The sequence below is a fragment of the Struthio camelus genome, chromosome 5 (genome assembly GCF_040807025.1).
Source record: "Struthio camelus isolate bStrCam1 chromosome 5, bStrCam1.hap1, whole genome shotgun sequence".
NCBI lineage: Eukaryota > Metazoa > Chordata > Aves > Struthioniformes > Struthionidae > Struthio > Struthio camelus.
In genome coordinates, this window is record NC_090946.1 from 75,306,939 (window position 1) to 75,321,416 (window position 14,478).

Sequence of the window (14,478 nt, forward strand, 5' to 3'; positions counted from 1 at the left end):
GCTTTAAAAGAATTGTCAAAACCTTGAAAAGCATCTTTGTAGATTTCAAAAAGAACAGGACTTTCCTCTGAAGAGTTACAAGATTATATAATTATTTCTGAACCCACGTAAACTTTTATCACCCACAACTTAAGAGTCACAATTTAAGTAAACGTTGCTCTGAAAAAAATACCTCCTGCTGCTTCTGAACCGGCTACCTGAAAGCTTTAAAGTAATCAAGCTGCTAGCTTTCCTAGTGCTCCCTAGATTTGGCATTATGAGATACTGAACAATTGTTCATCCTTGCCATGATATTCAAGATTTGACAGTCCTCCACCATGTCCCCTCTCAATCATCTCCTTTTCAGCCTGAAGAGGTTGAGTCTATTTAGTCACTCCTCACAGAGAGCTTTTCAAAAAGCCCTTCTCCTGATCATCTCCTCTGCCCCCCCCACCCCATACCTTTTCTAGTTCTATTAGATCTTTTCTTGAGGAGGGAGGGGAGAGAGGAACAGAACAGGACATGCAGTATTTAAGTTGCAGACAGCACCGTAGATATGCAAGCGACATGTGCTGTTATACTCTTTTCACGATTAGCTTCAAACATTCCCCTTCCCTCCCCTTTCTTTACACTGCGAATAAGCATTGAGCTAAGTGGTTTTAGAGTTGTCCACTAAAACCTAAGGATGTCTTTCCCGAGTGATACCAGTCTGTCCAGAGACCACCATCCCGCCTCTGGCGGAAGAGAACGATCCTAACTCTCCCAGCAATTCTGAATCCCATGTGCTGTTCTACTACCCAGCCACTAAGACCAACACATCCCTCTACAGTCTTTACTACCCCAAATAACATTGCCAGCAAGCCTTATCATCACACCATTCACCCATTTTGCAGATCATCAGAGAGCACAGATCTCTGTGTGATTTCACTACCACCTCCTTTAGGGGATTCGTTGGTACGATCAAGATAGATCACTCTGTATTAATATACAGAAGCACAGAAGCCCTTTCCTCTTTCAGCATATAAATGCAAAATTATGAAGTCTTGACACACAGCTTCCCAAATTAAAAGGTGTTGCTTGCTGCACCTTAGGGAAACCAGTAACATTATCTCGCTGCTTTCCACCCCCTTTTTGCTTCTTTTTGATTACAATATGAAAACAAGCATGGAGAAAAGGCATCTGTAACTGTTTCAGATATATTAGCACACATGCTAGATATATTACTGACAAACAGAACTCCTCATGGACTCCGCATTGAGCCTGGAAGAGCTTTGGGGATCTTGCAAGATTTGTTGCACAACCAGGAAATCTGTACTACTTACACACCAAAAATCTCATTCAACTCAGGGCTACTAAGCTCCCAGTCAGACAGCCCTTCACATCTTGCAAAGCCTAGACAACCTTCTCTCCGAGGCACTCTCTCCTACTGCCCAAGAGCCAGGGTCTCCAAGTCAGAGCAGCCCAGGAGGCTGTACGCTCTGACACAGTCACACTCCACGCGGTAGGGCTGCCCTCAAGCACTGGAGTGCAGTCCTGCGAGCCTTAGCCCAAGGCATTCCATACCCAGGGGATCTTTCAGAGCCACAGACCAAAAGAGCCTACAAAAGTGACAGGAAAAAAGTGTTAAAATCGAGTAACTTTGACGGAGACCTGCTTATGTTCTGTCAGAAGATTCACTGAAAGCTGTGCCTGACCAAAAAAATGTTGCTTTCAGCAAATATGTGTTTTCTGATTTAAAGAAGTATATATTCCTTTGGAAATCCTCCAGCCAGCACAACGTTCTAGATATGAATTCTGTCTTGATTACACAGGAAAGGACTTTTCTCCCCATCCCCAAAGAGTTAAATCAGTGTCACATAAGCATAACAGAAGAGCATATACCATGAAGACACTTTTATTCTAGCAAAAATACATCTTTTCAGATTAGCTTGTCCTCCTCAGTTTAAATAAGGCAAAAAAATATATATATTCAAAATGCAACAGAAACCTCCGTTTGGGAACATGAAGAATTATAACAGTATAAATCAACCATATCAGAATGTCTTTAAAATATTCACTGCATGAAATAGGGCCTTCACTCATCCTTGCAATAAGTTAACAAACCTACAAACAACATTGTTTTTGAAAGTCCTGTTGCATCATTTCCACAAACAGTACTCTTCATCAACACACAGACACAGTTAATGCACACGGGGACTCATTAAGCCTAGAAGGGCACAATATGAACAGTGAAGCCCCTGCAACCCCATCTTGTGCCAGCCCAATAACACCAGCGTAAGAATGCTAAAGCGTGCTACAAGCACATCTTCACTTCTATGCACCCACCTACCCTCACAGTGCTTATTTGTCTTCAAGGGTGCAAGAATTACCTTCCAGAGTAAAACGTGGCAGATAACCAATTATACAAGAACAAGGAATTACAAACCGTCCACGGAAAAAGAGTAGCCAACAACAGCACCTCAAGACTTGCCCAGAAGGGATAAAGTCCCTTAAAGAAACTCAAGAAATTACTATGCAATTCATCCAGTAGAAGAAACACAGCCTCGGTGTACTGCAGTTCCTAGTTTTCCTTGTGGTACTTCTTTGTAAAGCAAAGGCATCCCAAAACGAACTCTAGCTTGCATGCCATCTGTCCTGCATAACGTTGGCTAGGTGGGAGGGAGGGGAAAAAAGCATTACAAGCCCTTACAGAAGTAATCACATCACACTACAGGAAAAAGTGAAGGATATGAGTTACTCATAAGCTATAAGAGAAAGTAATGCGAGTGCTGCCCTGCATTGGCAGGTGAGTATGGCATCGGACAACAACAGCTACACTAACCTTAGACTACAAACTCCCCAACTCCAATCTGCATTGCCACCCTGTCCCCCATAACTCCTCTTTCTTCTCCCCAACCAAGTCTTTCAGTCCTCCTTGTTTTACTGTTCAGCTCTCTCCCATGCTTCCTGCCTATGTTTCTTTCTCCTTATACACGTTTCCCACACTCTTTTTCCTTCTTTCGCTCCTTCCCAGCACCAAGTCCCTTCCATGTGGTCCTATTCCACACGCACAACCCTTATCCTCAGGGCATTTCAGACCAACACCCCAAACTTTCAGTTCCCTGTGTGAGACTCTCCTCCTATGCAAGACAATCTTTCACTTTCATCACGTTACCTCTGTGTCTCCACGCACTTCCTCTGCCTCAGCAAGCATCCAATTTCCCCATGCACATCTCCTGTCCTTTACCCCAAATCTTCCCAAACGCATCCAATCAACCTGCATCCTCCCACACATAGCCCAAAAACCTCTCTCATACAACCAGTCCATCCCACACAGAGCTCAAGTCCCATACTTATTCCTGTCACATGTGGAGCTTTTCTCCCATCTTGCATAGCCCTCCATACATCTTGGCCTCCCCCCACTCCCCCATACCATCCCTGTCCCCCGACCTTGCACAGCACCATGTCCCCCATGCACCATCCCTATCCCCCACTGCAGAACACTACTCTTTTCCCCATGCACTGTGCACCACATTGCTTTGCACAGCACCCTGTTCCCCACGCACAGTCCGTGCACCACATTGCTTTGCGCAGCACCCTGTTCCCCACGCACAGTCCCCATCGCCCCTTTGCACAGCACCCTGTCCCCATGCTGTCCCCTACACCACCGTGCAAGCACCCTTCTCCCCCATAAGCTGTGCTTATCCCTTCAACACCCTCTCCTCCATTTACTGCCCCTACATGCCCCCACAGCACCCTCTCCCCCAGGCACCGTCCCTGTGTCCGTAGCCCCTTGCACAGCATCCTCTCCACTAGGCACCCTGTCCCCACATCCCCCCACACCCTCTTCCCATGAGCCATCCCACTCCCCCATACCCCACCACAGCATTCTCTCCCCATGCACCTGGTCCCCCATACCCCACGCCCTGGCCCCACATCCCCACACACACACACCCTCTCCCCCACGCCCTGGCCCCACATTCCCATACACACATCCCCCATACCCCACGCCCTGGCCCCACATTCCCAAACACACACACCCTCTCCCCCACGCCCTGGCCCCACATCCCCCCCACACACATACCCTCTCCCCCACGCCCTGGCCCCACATCCCCACACACACACCCCCTCTCCCCCACGCCCTGGCCCCACATCCCCACTCCCTCTCCCCCATGCCCTGGCCCCACATCCCCACTCCCTCTCCCCCATGCCCTGGCCCCACACACACACGCCCCCCTCTCCCCCACGCCCTGGCCCCACATCCCCCCCACACATACGCCCCCCTCTCCCCCACGCCCTGGCCCCACATCCCCCCCACGCACACACGCCCCCCTCTCCCCCACGCCCTGGCCCCACATCCCCCCCACACACACACGCCCCCCTCTCCCCCACGCCCTGGCCCCACATCCCCACACACACACATGCTCCCTCTCCCCCACGCCCTGGCCCCACATCCCCCCCCACACACACCCTCTCCCCACACACACACACCCTCTCCCCCACACCCTGGCCCCACATCCCCACACACACACCCCCTCTCCCCCACGCCCTGGCCCCACATCCCCCCACACACACACCCTCTCCCCCACACCCTGGCCCCACATCCCCCCCCACACACACCCTCTCCCCACACACACACCCCCCCTCTCCCCGGCCCTCTCCCCACACACACACCCCCTCTCCCCCACGCCCTGGCCCCACATCCCCACACACACACCCCCTCTCCCCCACGCCCTGGCCCCACATCCCCACACACACACCCCCTCTCCCCCACGCCCTGGCCCTCTTCCCCCACACACACACCCCCTCTCCCCCACACCCTGGCCCTCTCCCCACACACACACACCCCCTCTCCCCCACACCCTGGCCCTCTCCCCACACACACACACCCCCTCTCCCCCACGCCCTGGCCCCACATCCCCACACACGCTCTCCCCCATACACCTCCACCCCCTCTCCCTGGCCTTGTCGTGTGGCCCGGGCCCCGCGCAGCACCACACCCCCCGGCCCGGCCCGGCCCGGCCCGGCCCACGTGCGCCCCGCCGCGGCCGGCGCTCACCGTCGTGCGACACGAACTGCCCCACGGCGGAGGAGCCGCCGCCGCTGTTCTCCACGAACTGCACCTCGGAGACGATGATGTTGTCCTCCAGCACCGACCCGCAGCCCGTGCACACCGCGTCCCCCCGCGCCGCGTCCACCTCGATCTCCGAGCCGCCGCAGGCGGCGCACACCCGCCCGCCCGGCATCGCGCCCTCGCCCCGGCCGGCCGACCAGCCAGCCGGCTGCCCGCCCGCCCCCTCCCCACGGCCGCGGCCGCTACCGCCGCCCGGCGCGGAGCGGCGCGGCCTCCCGCAGGCCTCGCTCGCCGGGACCGGCAGGGGGAGGGGCCGGCCGCCGCCGCGCCGCTCTCGCGAGACTTCCCCCCTCCCACCGCGAGCGCGCGCCCCGCGCCCGCCCCTCCCCCAGCGCCGTGAGGCGATGGAAACGGCCGCCTGCCCGCCCGCTGGCGGAGGGCGCCCCTTAACGTCCCTTCTTCGCTGCGGGCCAGCTCGCCCGGCCGGAGCGGGAGCCCTCGGGTCCCGTCCCCCCCCCTCCCGCTGCCTCCGTCCGCCGGGAGGGGTGCGGGGCGGCCCCCGGGCTCCCGACCGAGGGGCAGGGAGGCGCCGGAGCCCCTCCGGGGGTCTGCCCGAAGGCCGGCGGCTCCTGGAGGCGTAGCGGGGCGCCCCGCTTTCCACGGGGGCCTCTGCTTTCGCCTTCCTCCGTTTTAAAGCGTTAGGCTTCAGAGTGGAGTAAATCTCTGAACATCTGCGGCGCAGCCGGCAAACGGCACATCATTTTTTTGACCCTTTGTAGTACAAAAGCCCCTAATAATTAAAAATTAAGTAAAGAAATGTGGCACAGAGTGAAAAACATGGGCCTTATTTTCTCGGCTTCTCTGTGAAAATTCCTATGTTCCCTGACAATAAAACTGGGCTAGAACACCTATATTCGTGTTTCAAAAGTATAATGTTTCCCTCGTGCTTCAAAAATGCATTACTTCATAGATTTGATCCAATTCCATCATTCCACGACAATAGTAATAAATATATAAAGGTTTTGTGAGGGATAATTAGTTTCAGTAAAACACTCTGAGCTTTGCGTAACAAAGGTGTCATAGCATTAAAAATCTATTGCTTTGTCACTCTTAGTTATTGAGAACTCATTTTTTATCCCAGGAAGTCACTGCTTGTAGTAAATTAGTGTGCTATTCCACAGATGGGAAGGAAAGCAAACACAGCAGATGTAGTAGCTGGATCTTTGTATGGGCTTCTATCTGCCAGCATTTGAAATCTGTAATTCGGTAATTGCAGAAGCATAAACTTTTTAACTTCTTATAAACTCACTGCTGTATCTGTCTTCCACTGAATGGCTCAGATGCAGCCAGGTATTGCCTGCAAATCTCTGCAGCCTCATACAACAAATAATTCGAAATTACTTGGTGTAAGACATTTAGAGGCAGATCTTGGCGCATGCTAAAGCTATTTTGCACCATCCAGAAACCTGAGCACCTCTTCAGCGTGAGATTATTTCATATGCATAAGAATTTGGAGGTTCTGGGATTTTCCAAAAGGAAAACAGAAGTATCGTAATTGAAAGATTGTCTTCTTTTTGCCCTTTTTGTTCTGTCCTCCGAGACATCGTTGTGAAAATAAGGTCTTTCGGTTTCTTAAGATTCCTTCTGCTTCAGTAGTTTATTTCCTTCCTGAAGTTCGTCCTGCTGCCTGATTCCCGCAGCAACCACATGTGATCTCACAAAGTTACATGCTGTGTAGACAGAGTCCGGGGGAAATGATATTCCTGACAGACATAAATTTTTTGCAATAAGAAAAAGAGAAAACCACATGAAATAAATACCTTTTCTTTCTCAGCAAAGTCTGCTGGCTACCAGCGCATTTTAATTAACAACTGTCAAGCCAGATCAGTGCTGTAATTTGTCATATACCCTCTCTCTGATAGAAGCCAGCATGAGCACGAGAAATCCTGAAGAAAGCAGTTATGAAACATCTTCCCACTAAAGGTTCTTCTTAACTCACTTAATTCACCCCTGGTCCAAGAGAACTTAACTTTTACATCCCTTCCAAAATAATTGCTGTTTTTGATTGTTCAAGTGTTACCAGTCTTCCCTGGAAGTCCCAAACAAGTTTGGGGAGTTCTTCCGCTTTGAATCGTCAGGTGCTAAGCGACCGGAATTGTGAACAGCAGAGGGCCCTGCTGAGCGCCTAACACGCCGCGCCTCTGCGAGAGAGCTCGTTTAAAGTAAATCTGAAATAGGAAATGTGTTTTAATTTTTGTAAGGTGCAGTTAGTGGTGCTGAAAGAAAGTGGGTTCCCAGTTCAGAAAACCGAGGTCCTTTGCCTCTCCCCTCCCATAAAACCTTTCTTATATAATACTCCTTAAATACTTCAAATGTTTCTGGAAGGTCCTCCTCCATTGGCAGAAATGTAAATAATATTTCACCCCCATAAAATCTTTGTCCTTTCTATTTGCAAGAGGACTAACTAGCCTCTTTGACCAATAAGAGTCAACCTGCTGAACGAATAAGCTATTACTCAGTTCATTTAGGCTAAATTTTCAGTAAACTGTCTCAAGCTTGAAGCACACCAAGAACTGGTTCAAAATTACATTGACAAAGCCCTATTCCCTTTGCTCTTCTGCCCCTTTAGTTCAGAGGATAAAATAACCTATTCTCCGTTCCACCTACTCTCTTCTTTTATACCTCTTATTTTCTCTCCTAAGTAACAAAAAGTGGTGATCAGGATGTCTGTTAACCCAGACTGACCAATTTCCTTCCTGCTGTGTCTTCAGGAACCCCGAATATAACCCACCCGTGGGTGTACGTGTCTGACATTCGATGCTGAGGTTTCAAAGACAGGAACTGTTCTCATTTGCTTGAAAATAAAAACCTTTTTTATACTGCTCCTGTAAGTGTAGAAAGAATGCAAAGTGGCTACACAAAGCCAGATGGGAGTGCGAGGGAATCCCACTCCTGCAAATGCTGAACAGCACGGCAGGGTATATACTTGAGCAAGCTGCTAACACGTTACCATACTTCCACAAGAGACGGATCCTCCTCTTCTATAAATATAATGACTTGAAGCAGATACTTAGGTATTAGATGACAGACGACCCACAAACTGTAGCTTTCAATCATAGCTGAACCTTGTACTAAGCCTTCCAACACACCAGCATGAAGGGGAAATATTTTCAGTTACGGTAGCAGAGGCACAGAGTTTAATCTTTTGATTTGGCCAGCTTCTGTGAGCATCTTCAGCTCCCAGGGCTTTCAGCTGGGGTCACTCCTCTTAAAACCTGGCCTAAGAGCCTTGCTGAAGTCTCACAAGAAGTCTGAATATGCCCATAGTGTGGGTACAAAACACAGAAGCTGAGGAAACCTTGTTTGGTTTTGAGCTGCCCAAAAGGAAGCATAAATTATGCATTCAAGCTGCAAATTTGCACACAGATTCTTTGGAGATGAAGTTACAGGGGTATTAGATAGAGGGGGAACACAGGACTTTGAAATGGATTAACCTTATAAGGTGATAGCAACTGGATACTTCTTTTTCTGTCCCTGCCCGTTCAAATGCACTTGGCTACACTAGTAATGAACACGGGGGGGCAGTCGAGGAAAATGAAATTATCGAGGAGCTGCGACGCTCCCACAGGTTACACTAATTTTCCTTCTGTTGTTTCCATTTTTATATCTGTGTCTTTTCTAATTATTTCCTGACATTACTTTCTTGATATTGATCATAAATAGCAAATTTAAAAAGTTTTGGTATCAACTTTCTATTTGGGAAAAAAAGTTTCGAGCAGAAAGGGTTTTGGCAGCTATGAAATCACGCAGTAAAAAAGTTTAGCAAACACTTGAATTTACCTCTGTGCAGTCACATCTTTGCCTCCCGCCGCTCGGAGGGAGCCGTCCAGCTGAGCCTTGATTCTAAGTAAGTAGCAGAGAGGCTGGCTGCAAGGCTTTCACCATTACCCTCCTAGGAGCTGTACCTGTGCTGTTGCTAGTATGCAAAGAAAGAAGAAAGCAGCAATACACAGGCCAAGGAAATCCACAGAGAAATTAGCGGAGGGAGAGTCCAAGGGTATTGAATACAAAAATCCAGGAGCAACTGCCAGTTCAGCAAGCAAATTGCTGGAAGCTGTGAGCCACATCACTGTCTAGCTGTTCTTAAAATGTCCCCCTCCACGCACACCGCTTGAAGATGCGTGCCTGATCGGTGAGTGCTTTGAGGAAGGATATGAGGAAAGGTAAATATAGATATGCCCTCCTAGTTTCTACCAATCTGCAATCTAAGGACTTCCTCAGCTGAAGGCTGATACACGTCAGGAAACCTTGTATCTGTTTAATCACTTTTTGAACTATTTATGCTTTCAACATCCACAACATCCTGTGGCTTTGGGTTTATCACTGTTTAGTTTTGTACCAGGTGAAAAAGTTCAAAAAAGATGTAAATATTTCATTTGATAACCCTTAGTTCTTGCGCTGTCAGAATAAATGCTCCCTTCTCACCTTCTTCATGTCACTCAGCATTATATACGCCTCTTTTATAGCTTCTCTCAATCAGGATCACTTCACAAGTGCAACTCTTCCTCCAGATAAGCTAGTGCAGTGCGAAACAGCCACAGTCTAAAATGGAAAAAACTCCTCTGTTAGGGCAGTCGTTCAAGAGAAAATCCCTTTTAATGAAGCATTAGTTATATTGGCTGCAGTGAGTAGCTGAAGACCTGCATCACTTTGGGATGTAAGCACAGGAGAATACTCTTGTGACAGTGCAGCCTTGCCTGTCTGCAGCTCTTGTATTGTGAGGACTGTTTATTCAAACATGGATGAATTCAGCACTCACCATTAAAGAACCCCTCCAGTCAGCTAATTGCCTACTTCAGCAACTGTCTGTGTACACGGAAATTGGACTGAGACGAGGAAATGACGGGTTTTAGGTGCCATTTTTCTGTGCACATCAGATGAGTGGGTATTTTGGTAAATATACATTCTCTGTGTAGACTGAAAATGAGGCTTTACCTAAATGTTAATAGTCACATACACAGCAATGGCCATTTATTTTATAAGAAAAAAGCAGGGATGTTAGCAACACTGGATTGGACTGCACACTCAAATGCAGAGGCAATCCTCATGTCTGATTGATAGTTTCCATTTTTTTCCAAATTTGGAATCACATGCCGAGTTCAGGCCAGCAGGCGGGAAGGTGTAGAAGCACATCAAAAAGTAAATATGAAACTCCTTTAGTTTTGAAGTCCAAATTTGGAAAACTAGTTATACACTAGTAGACTTAACAGTAAGGTAATTCAGTGCAGTTAACAATCAGTACTATAAACTATGTCTCTAAATTGCCTAAGATAGTGTTGACCGTATACAAATTATACCTAACAAGTCATAAACAGGATTACGAGAAAAGATAGCCACTTAAACAGGGATTAGCTAGCTACCGTAGACCAGGATGTAAACATCCCGCAGTCACCAGGTGGTATTAGTAGTGCAAACTCTTCATTGGCATTTCTTAGGCAGGAGTCCACCATAATCAGAAAGACTGTGCTAGCATCAAAGACGATCATGTCAGTCAGGTGTTATTTAAGACTGTGAAATGTCTGTGTTTCCCAGTCTGAAATGTATCGCTGTGTATGAGAAAGTCACATCCCCTTTGACCACCAGGCAGCCCTTCACCCCAAAGCTTGCAGAGGTGAAAGAGCACATCGCTGCAGTCGCACACAGGCCTTTCCCATTGCCAGTGAGGAAGAACGGCAGAAAGCAGGGCGAGGAGCAGCGTCCTCCTTCCAGCAGCCCGTTAGCACAGGAAAAAGCTCCCAAGCGGCAAGCAGCTCGGGTAAGTGTTGGCTGGCCTGTGGGTGAGGCCAGTTCTCTCCTGTTTGGATCCTAAAAGACATCAAAGATTTCTCCTTTCAGTAAGCTGAATGCGTCATTACCTGCTTTTCTCTGGAGAGATTTCCAATACCTCAAATACATCCAGTGCTAAAAAAACACCATTCAATACTACAAGTTATTGCCCACCGTCTAAAGCTTACGAGCAAGCTAAATAAAAGCAATACTTTAGAGAAGCTTTACAAAAGCCACAGTATAATCCTTTCCTGTCTCTGGAGAATTTTCAAGGATATGCCAATTTTCCCATTTGAGTCGGCTGAATAAGTCAAAAGATCAACATTCTTCAGGGGGCAACAATAAAAATGCTTGGAATAAATCAAACTGTTTCATACCAATAATCTGAGTTAGCTGAAGTTACAAAAAAAAATTAAAGCCTTTGAATCATTTTTTTTTAAAATGTGAAATTATCAAAAGGGAACATTTCCAAAAAAAGTCTCCCTCAATTTTCAAAATGAGACATTTATGATCGGTTTTGGCCTCGGTGCATCACTGATTCTGTGATTAAAAAAAACTTTGAGAGAAAAATTCCAGTGGCATGTGTGCACAACCACCTTATTAGTGTTATTAGTTATTAGTAAAGTGTACGTACTAATAGCGGTACGAGCAGCATTTCAGACTTCCTTAAGCATGTTCAGTTCCACACCCGTATGCATACAGCATTTCTGAACATTTTACGTTTAATTACTGTATGATTTCCTTTGGAAGGGAAAGTTAAAAGATGTTTCCATAGATTTTTTTCCCTACTGTATTTTCCATACATAGGGTCCCTACTGAAAGGGATGTTTGTATGATATGAGCAGAAAGGATGTCCAAAAGAAAATAAAATTATAGTGTTGGCATTTCCAATAAATATCCTATCTTCCCCTTCATAGTCTGTTCTGTGCTAAATAGTAACAGTAGAACTTTCTTCCTAAAAGAGCTTTAGGTCTGTTACCACAACCTTTCACCCATGCTACAGAAACACTATCCAAATAACCAAAGATTTTGTAATCAAACAAGCTGCAACAAATATCCAGCTGAAACAGCAATTTACGGGGCTCAGGGCAAAACCAAACTATTTCTGTGGCCTATAAAATTATGAGGCACCGAGAGTCTTTCCCCATATATACTGTGACTAATAATCATCAGCCCATACAACAATGATATTTGAGCCACTCCCTCTATCGTCACCTTTCATTTGAAATCATCACGTCTGCCAAAACCAGGACCTGAATTAAAAACTGAAAAGTGAGATTTTAATCAGCTTTCCCAGACAGAGCCATGTTGTGAAAGACCAGGAAGAGCAAATTTCCTCTCATAGTTTTGGGAATACGTGAGCAACTCATATACATTCTAATTCAGAAAGTGCATGTATCCTGCTAACAAATTTTCTTTTGAATAACATAACTGAAAGGTTGTTGTGGTGTTTTGCTTTGTTAATTTCTCTCAAAGAGTAAAACCAACAATTAACTTACAGAAGCAATGAAAATGTTTGGGTGCTGCCCACATAAAGAGTTAGAGCTGGGAAATCACAACCCAGATGTTCTTTTTCCAATCTGGAAATAAAATCCTAACCTGCCAATTTATGTTTCATCTGTACCGTTTTTCACTCAACTGTAGTATAGACAGCTCTGGGATGGATTGACAATTGTTTCAAAAAGCCTATGAACCTTGAACAGCATTGCTCAGATCCTGAGTTTCTGCTACATGCTCGGGAATTGGGACAGAGCTGGTGTAACTGGCCCCAATTTTATATTCTCCGTCTCAATAGAGCTTTTGCTTTCCTTTATTGATATGGGGGTTCCTGTGTCACTGCTCCTTGCTGCACCCACAGGGTGCCCCGGATGGCTTCCTCCGCCCTGCAGGGTCTCAGGGAAAGCCAGGCTACAGAAGTGCCATCCAAGGCAACGCAAGTCCGCTGCGCAGCTCGTTCATTGTTTTCAGCCTTCCATCCACCATGAGGTCCTCCCAGCGCAGCCTCCCACCACCCACGACTCTGCCGCTCTGGCCTTTCACTGGCACATCATCCCACCTAGCCGACGTCTCCTGCACAACGCCACAGGCTGTGCATTGTCTCCGTGATGGAGAAGAAGGTGCCCAAGAGGCCTGGACCACCACAACTAGCCAGTTTTGAAAGAGCTCTGGAAAAACAGTGCAGCACTTCAGCATGCTAGCATGTGTAGTACCCCCCAGTTGGAGTCTTCTTGGGTAAAATTCATCAGAATGGGGAACTCTGTGCAAACAAACGACTACTTTTGGTTTCTTCCAGCCCAGCAGGCCAGAACAGGTAAATATCTACGATCTCAGCATTCCAGCAACTACTAGAAATATGCACAGAGGTTTCAATCATGCTTAATAATTGAAAGTAGAGAAGGGAGTTTCAGATATTGTGTTAATCAACAGGTCCTAAAGGCATATGACCTTCTTCAGAGGCAAAGTCTGGCATGATAGCGAACCTTTTCCATGACATATACTTACAAAGCACAGAAACACAATCAGCAAAATTATTTCCTTACTGCAAGATTCAATATTGAGTCACTGGTGAACAAATGAGTCATTGATACAAGCTTCAGATATTCCTACGCTAAAATTAGAGTATAAGTCATATGTAGAGAATCCACTGTTGCCCCATAAGCTGCCTATGATCGCTTTTTCCAAATGCCCAACTAGAGAATGTCTGGTATGTTTGGACTGATGTAAAAAGTCTAGGTTTTATATTCATGATTCCAGTTCATCAGTAGATAAATGTCATGTGAATGGGCTTGTCTCAGCCCTGATTTCAAGATTTAAAGGAAATTCAGCAGTGGAAAAAGTGTTGCTGTTCCATTAGCTGAAGAAGCCGAATCTCATCAGAAGTATATGCTTCCATTGTTTTTGTAAAGGGAAAACACAGTTTGGCAGATTACATCTAAGTAGTTCAACAACAAAGAGTTCATGATAGAAAACATTAACTATAAAAGAAAACATATTTATTAGTAAGTGCAAAGAGAAGTTCTGAAGGGAATCATTATGGATGGTCTAACACCTAAGATAATGGTCTGGGATTCAGGAAAACTAGATAAAATTGCAAGCTCTGATGCAGACTGCCTTTATAACCTTGGACTACACACCAGCTATCGTTGAGCCCAAGTTCTCCAGCTGTAAAATGGAAATATGGACATTCCAAGTCCCTTCTTTGACTGTTTGGCTCTCCTAGATTGTTATATAAAAAGAGATAGAGTTATTTGCCCATGAAGGAAGATGACAGGCGCCACACAGGCAAGCGTGGGACTCAGGATGGTGCAGCCCGTAGAAGAGGGGTTTGCTCTGGGGTGTTCCCCAAGAGTTTAGGAACCCCGGGTGCACCACGGCCAGAGCCACCACACTGTGGGGTTGCCGTAGCCTCATGAGTGCAGAGCATGAGTGCAGAGCAAACCTAGTCAGCAAAGGAGAAGTGACACTGCAGACTCACACTGTAAGCATCTAGATACCTTGGAATTTCGTACTGATAGCTGTTGACTGTGTGCATTGATAGCTGTTAAACGAGCAACTGTTAAACATGCGCACTGATAGCTGCTGAATGTACTGATAAGCATCCTGTTGACCATCCTGTCGGC

General features: G+C 46.9%; 1 protein-coding gene across 2 annotated transcripts in view; it reads right to left on the reverse strand.

Moving 5' to 3' along the window:
* Positions 1-5,247, reverse strand: part of BRF1 (BRF1 general transcription factor IIIB subunit) — a 176,851-nt gene extending 171,604 nt beyond the window's left edge. The window contains exon 1 of one of the 2 annotated variants that reach the window (XM_068947305.1): positions 5,018-5,247. In XM_068947305.1, the coding sequence (XP_068803406.1) occupies positions 5,018-5,204 (187 nt within the window). In that variant the 5' untranslated portion in view covers positions 5,205-5,247. The remainder of the gene's footprint in view (positions 1-5,017) is intronic. The other variant, XM_068947304.1, reaches the window with a different exon arrangement.
* Positions 5,248-14,478: the final 9,231 nt, after the last annotated feature.